Below are 6,741 nucleotides of genomic sequence, written 5' to 3'. Positions count from 1 at the left end.
GCTGATTTGGCATTCCACTCGCGAGACTTGAACCCTAATAGGTCTTCACTGGGCATCTGAGGTAAACGCGAGGAAAGCCGAGAACTGGACACCGGAAGACGAGACCTAGAACAACTCTTTTGCTCTGCCCCCTAAGGGCCCATAGAGGTATTTCCCCACAGAGACCCACCAATCACAGCCAAAGCTATTGGCCAGCAGACGCCTCCCATCTGGGGCGGAGCTCCGTGGGGGCGGAGCTTAGCGTGACACTTTGCGACTTGGCTTGCGCTGCGTCGCTTGCAATACAATTGGCCGTCTAGGGCGCATCCGGGTCTGTGTAAAGAAGGCCTAAGGTTCCAAGGTGCGAGGCCGAGCCCAGCAGCGGGCGCAGATCCACAGAAGCCAGGACTGCGGCCCATCCAAAAGCTCAGCCCACCTCACCTATCCTCCGGACCTGTCACCGCGCGCAGGACCGCGCCGCCTGCGCCCCGCAATCACTTTGCCCAGAAACGGGAGCATCCACCACAACGCCGTCAACATGATGGGCATGCGGCCACGCAGCCCCAGTGCCTGCTCTGCGCCCTGGTGGGGACCACAGCCTGGAGGACCCGGCCCTGCCAAGCGCCGCCGATTAGACGACCCTGCAGGCCCCGCAGAGCCCCCGGCGGCACCCACCCTGCAAGACTCCGCAGGAGCTGCCGACGCCACCGCGCTCACCTCCGTGGTGGTTCTGGCCGCGGGCTGCGCCTTACAGGTACCCCTGGACGACGTCGACCTGGTGCTAGAGCCCGCGCCAACCTCGGTCCTGCAAGTGTCTCTCCAAGGACACACCCTCATCCTGATCCCTGAGGGCCTCGTGGGCGCCACTGACCAACGCCCAGGAGGCCACGGAGACTGTCCTGATGACCCGGAACTGGGCGCCTTCCTGAGCGCCCCCGGGGAGGACGTGGTTGTGGAGCAGGGATTCTTCTGCGAGTCTGTCCCAGAGATCGCCAGCCAAGAAGAGGCCTATGAGGAAGACGCAGATCCTGAGTCCCTGGGGTCATGGATGGACCCTCCAGCCGGCTCAGCTGCTGGGTTCCTCCCCTCCACTGGAAGAGTATCCAGGCTGTCTCCTCTGGCCCCCACCCTTAATTTGGAAAGAAGCTCGCCTCGCCCCGTCTTAGACCTGGATTTCCACCTTCTGAGGCCTTTCCCCAGCTCACCGCTGCAACCTCTACCTCCCTCTCCAAGTCCAAGTTCAAGTCCCCAGGCACTTCCAGAGCGTTCTCCAGGTCCTCGGAGCAAAGCCTGCAGACGCCTGTTCCAGGAATGAACTGACTTCCAGGATCCTTCGCCACCTTACTGGGGTCCAGGTGAGGGTCTTCCCAAGTCTTCGGGTGTACCCTGCACAGCCTACAAGGTTAGATAATGGACAGATTTTTTTTTTTTTTTTAACGTAGGCAGCACTGCAGAATTGTGGATCAATGGCCGAATAGAAAGTCCAGAAGAAAGATCACCTTGGCCAAAAAAGAAATGTTCTTCTTGAAATACAGTGTACTTTCGGATCCAAAGATTGTTACTTGGGTCCTTTGCCATAAAGAAGTCATCAACAATTCGTACCACCTCGGCTAGTTTTGCTTCAAAACTCAGCTTTTAGCACTTTTCTCTAGGAATCCATTCTTGAGGCAGCACCGAAAGCTGCATCCCTTTTCTCCCAAATTCATTAGTAAATTTCTTTTGTTTAACTGGGTTGGGTCCTCAGCTACCTTCTCACCAAGATTTTTCCTTGAGGAGGCCCCCACCCACTTTGAGGACTCTAGAAAGTTGTACTTAGACAAATGTTCTTTACAAAACCAGACACAGAACTGGGAAAGATGATCATGCACCCTCATTTTTTTTTTAATGATTAGGTTAGCAAATAATTTAACTCTGTTGTGCTTTGTTTCTTTCCCAAAGAACCAGTTTTTTTTTCATTTATTTCTCTTATGTATTTTTAATATAATACTACTGTTCCGAAAAAGTTCATAATTCTAACATTCTGCATTTTTATAGTTATAAGATTCCAATTTATGTTGTATATTGTTAATAGTGTATAGAAATAATTTATTTTTGGTTGATCTGGTATCTAACAAGATTACTTAATTTCATTAATGATTTAACAGTAGATTTCCTAGGATGGTTGAGAAGAACAACAATATCTCTAAATAAGAGACTGTTTTCTCTTTTCACAAGCCTTTATATCTTATTTTTCCTTAATCTTTTGAATTGGATATTAATTTATATCCAGGGTGAACAGTATGTCTGATAGGGGCATTCCAGTCTTATGTTTTTGTTGACATTTATAAATTTCTCTATAAAGTATTATCTTTACTGTACATGACTGGTCTGTAGCCCTTATCCTATTGAAGAAGTTAGTTCTCAATCTTTCTGATCAAGAAAAAAATGTTGGATTTCTGTTTGGGTTTTGGCTAAGTGACTACAGAAACTTTGTCAAATTATTTTAAATGTTGGATTTAAATGAATTGATTTTTTAAATTAATTATTTTTTCAAGTATATAATAGTTACATGGAACCTTCAGGTCATTGGAGACTCACAAAAACTTGGCAAGAGAACACATGAGACCAGGGTTGGGACTTCAAGGATTTAACAAATTGGATGCCCTTGTGAAGACTTAAGAAGAGAGGAGTGAAAGAAGAAAGTGACTGCAGGGTCATTTTAGGTCTTAAATGTTAAGTATTAACAATTTTTTTCCTGTATACATAAGTTTGTAGTGTCTTTTTTAATAAATTCCTGTGGTGATTTATACTGATAGAATTTTTAATGACTATGTATTTTTGCAGTTCTGCTCTTCCATGTAATTTTATAAGACTGTAATCTCACTCTAGGTTCTTTTTCTTTTTTGTGGGGGCGGGGGGATGCCTTTTGTTTGCTTGGTTGGTTTGGTTTGGTTTTTATGCACACCACTCCTAATATTAAAATGTCCATAATTTTGTCAAGTTTTCTTCATATGGTTAAAGCCAAATAAACTACTACTCAATAAAGCTAAAGTCAACAAGATTCTAGGGGTTTTTTTCCTGTTCATCATTAATAATTATTGTTTAGATTTAGCAAAATATTTTACCAATATTTAGCAAAATATTTTTTCTTTACTCATATTCTATTCTTGCATTGCTTGCCTTCATTCTGTTCTAAACTGTCCTCTTTTGTCTTCTTATTATGGTATACTTTTTTTTTTTTTTTTTTTGAGACATGGTCTCATTATGTTGCCCAGGCTGGTCTCTGACTTGTGAGCTCAACTGAGCCTCTTACCTCAGCCTTCTGAGTAGCTGGGGCTACAGATGTGCACCACCATACTGGACTAGTATGGTTTTGGTTTAGGGCTTTTTGTTTGTTTGTTACAGGGATTGAACCCAGGGGTGCTTAACCACTGAGCCACATCCCCAACTCTTTTCTGTATTTTATTAGAGACAGGGTTAAGTTGCTTAGGGCTTCATTAAATTGCTGAGGCTGGCTTTAAACTCATGATCCGGGGCTGGGGATGTGGCTCAAGAGGTAGCGTGCTTGCCTGGCATGCATGCGGCCCGGGTTTGATCCTCAGCACCACATACAAAGATGTTGTGTCCTCCAAAAACTAAAAAATAAATAAATATTAAAAAAAAATAAAATAAACTCACGATCCTCCTGCCTCAGCCTCCTGAGCCACTGGGATTACTGGGTGTGCCACCATGCCCAGCTTTATCCCTCAATTAGTATTGTCATTCTTTTGTATAGAATAAGCTGTTTTCACTTTAGTATTTTTCTTGACTTTGATGTTCTACAGTTTCAACCTGATATGCTTAATTGTATACACTTTGCCTGCTTCGACACAGTGAGTTTCTAAGTCTGGAAAACTCATCCTTTCTTAAAGTCTCAATTTTAAAAATGAGTCCATATCTCTTGAACCTTTGAACCCTCTCCCATCCTTGGAACTCCTAATAGAAAAATTCTGGTGCCACAGATCAGTGTACTCCTCCATGTCTCTTATTATCTATATTATTATTCTCTTTTATCATAGTGTACTTTTTCTCTTATATTTAACTGTTTTATTGTCTGTTTTCAAAATTCTGTTTCTTTATAAGACAGTCCTCATTTCAAATACTGCATTTATCATTTTCAAGGCTTCTAATTAATGAGTCTTTAAAATATACTTTCTTTCATTTCACAATTTTTGGTCAATGTCACATAAATGTTTTGCTTCATGGTTGTTAATTTCCTTTGCTTCTAGAAACATTTACACATTCTTGTTTTAAATTCAGTAATTACATTTCCTCAGGCCAAAAAAATCATCCAAGTATATGGTAACATCTAACAAAATACTGATTTCTTCCTGAACAAAGACATTTTGGTTTTTAGAAATTTTGAAAGAAAATTCATTTTCTGCTGCATAGGTGAATTTTGCATTTGCCTCTTTCTGGTTCTCTAAGACTCAAAACTAAGAGTTGAACATGGAGTACATTTTAATTTGCAACTCAAAAGTCATAGTTCTTGTCCTCAAACATCAGATGGTCCAATTTCCAATTTTGAACTGTGAAGTCCCATCATTCCTCTATAGGTAGGACACTACAAAAATCTACAAAATTTTATAGGACACCTATAAAATTCCACAGTGTAAGTTTTTATAAGATTATGGGACATAGAGAGTCAGTGTAGTTATGATACTAGGGTGGGTTCTCTGTATCCACATCCCCTCAAGACTGCTGGGAGAGTGGCTGGGGTTGTAGCTCACTGGTAGAACTCCTAACTCCCATGTATGCGGTACGGGTTCGATCCTCAGCACCACATAAAAAAATAAATAAATAAAGACATTGTGTCCATCTACAAATAAAAATATATATTTAAAAAAAAGACTGCTGGGAGAATTAGCAGCTAACAGTTTGTTCTCCAGGAGTTTCTCTTAGCCTCCGTGGTTACCCCACTGCAATGACTATTCAACAGGCACAGCCTACATGCTTCAAATTGACATGCCAAAGGGCAAATCCAATTCTAGGACTCTCAGTGAGTTGGCCAGAGGCATTTGTTGCACCCACACCCCAGTTCAACTCCTCCTCCACCTGCCCAGTCACATTTTCTTTGTACTCCCAAATTCCTACATGCAAATCTCCATCTCAAACATTCCCAAACTTGAGTTAAGACACCTGGTGCCAGGATTTGTCATAGGACACAGTCACTAAACTGGGTTTCAGGATTGAATCTTAGAGCATGAAGAGCCCCTGGTATGCTAAAGCAAAGCAGATAAGATCTTAATCAGTATTGATCTCATTGGGACCCTAGTAGAATAAAATACACTGGCATTGGCACTGAGAAATTCAGAGCACAGAGTTACAAAAAGAACTAATATTTTAAAAGTACTATGGAGGCAGGTGCAGTGGTCCATGTCTGTAATCCCAGAAGCTGGGGAGGCTGAGGCAGGAGGACTGCAAGTTCAAAGTCAGCCTCAGCAACTTAGTAAAACCCTATCTCAAAATAAAAAACAAAAAGGACTGGGCATGTAGCTCAGTGGTTGAGTGCCCTGGGTTCAATTCCTGGTACAAAAAAAGTACTGTGGAATTGAATGGCCATTTCTAAAATAATCAATCCATTTGGGAAAAAGAAAAATGGTTAATTACCAATGAAATCTAAATATGAGATCCAGGCAGTCTCTTCAACTCATACAATTAGTCTTACATCTCTTGGAGGTAGCAGTAGGAACTTAAGCACCTGACCCACAGTTTACTGAACAGATAGGTTGAATTCTCAAATTAGGCAAGTCTGTGCTGGTGAGGACACAGCTCTGATTGAGCTCTGAGACATGGGGTAGAGAAAACTAGGTGGACAGATTTGAATATCTTGAATTCCCAGACCCCAAGCCTAGAGAACTGGCCTACTCTTCTCTGTTAATGGTTGACAGAAGCAGCTGCCTGGCAAGGCAACATGCAGCGACCTCAAAATCTACCCTTACCTCCCCTCCACCAAAGTCTAAATTCTCTCCTCTTGCAGGAAAAATGCCTGCTTCTTATATGTGTCTCATTATAATCCTAAATCTTGTGTCTCTTTCTAAATGGCACAATTTCACCAAGGATGATGAGGACCATCACTGGCTAATGTGGGGAATGTTTGACTTGAACAAAATTTGAGAGACACCTTAGAAAAGGAAGGGAATAGGATTTCCTCAGATTCAGTGGGTACAACTTTTTCCTCAGGTACACAGAGAAGTCTCCAAACAAAATTCTGAGTCACAATTTCCCTCATTAAAAGATTCTCTAGCCAAAGCTAATGAGCCATTTGACAGGTAATATCACACAAGACTCATATCACTAATAAATATTTCACCTTTGAACTCCAACTGCCTCCCTAAATTTAGATCTCCCACTGCCCCTTCTCCTCCCAATCTCCCTTCTTCAGTACCTCTATCAATTCCTTTTTTCAATTATTCTTGTCCAGGCTCCAACCTTTTCCCTTTTCTCTCTCAAGAACCTAAAAAGCCAATTGCTTCTAAATATCCATCGGTTCCATGAATCAAGGATTCAGGCAACTGTAGAATTTAAACCTTGGACCTGCACTGAATTAAGAGCTAATGTGTCCCTTAACACAGACAAGACCAGCAAACATTCATGGAAGAAATTAGATTTCTTTAGAAGAATTTACATTTCTTCGTGGTTTCGCATGATCCTGAATTACCTAACTCACATCAGTTGATACACATATTGGTCATAACCACAGATGCTAAATCCTAGATGCAAAAGCTGATTGGACTGACCCAG

The 6,741-nt window shown here is 42.1% G+C and overlaps 1 protein-coding gene across 1 annotated transcript; it reads left to right on the top strand.

Annotated features, from left to right (window-relative positions):
• The first annotated feature begins 517 nt into the window (after window positions 1–517).
• Window positions 518–1,294, top strand: LOC113180197 (proline-rich protein 23C-like). Its single transcript, XM_026385028.2, has one exon. The coding sequence runs from the start codon at window positions 518–520 to the stop codon at window positions 1,292–1,294; it is 777 nt and encodes a 258-aa protein (XP_026240813.1).
• Window positions 1,295–6,741: the final 5,447 nt, after the last annotated feature.

This window comes from Urocitellus parryii, chromosome 2, assembly GCF_045843805.1.
Source record: "Urocitellus parryii isolate mUroPar1 chromosome 2, mUroPar1.hap1, whole genome shotgun sequence".
In the NCBI taxonomy this organism is placed as follows: Eukaryota; Metazoa; Chordata; class Mammalia; order Rodentia; family Sciuridae; genus Urocitellus; species Urocitellus parryii.
The sequence above is the reverse complement of the archived record's forward strand: the minus strand, read 5'-3'. Positions and strand labels throughout refer to the sequence as shown.

What these genes read in the sequence shown, in the direction of transcription:
- LOC113180197 (XM_026385028.2), top strand. Translation starts at nt 518, where the DNA reads ATGATGGGCATGCGGCCACGCAGCCCCAGTGCCTGCTCTGCGCCCTGG.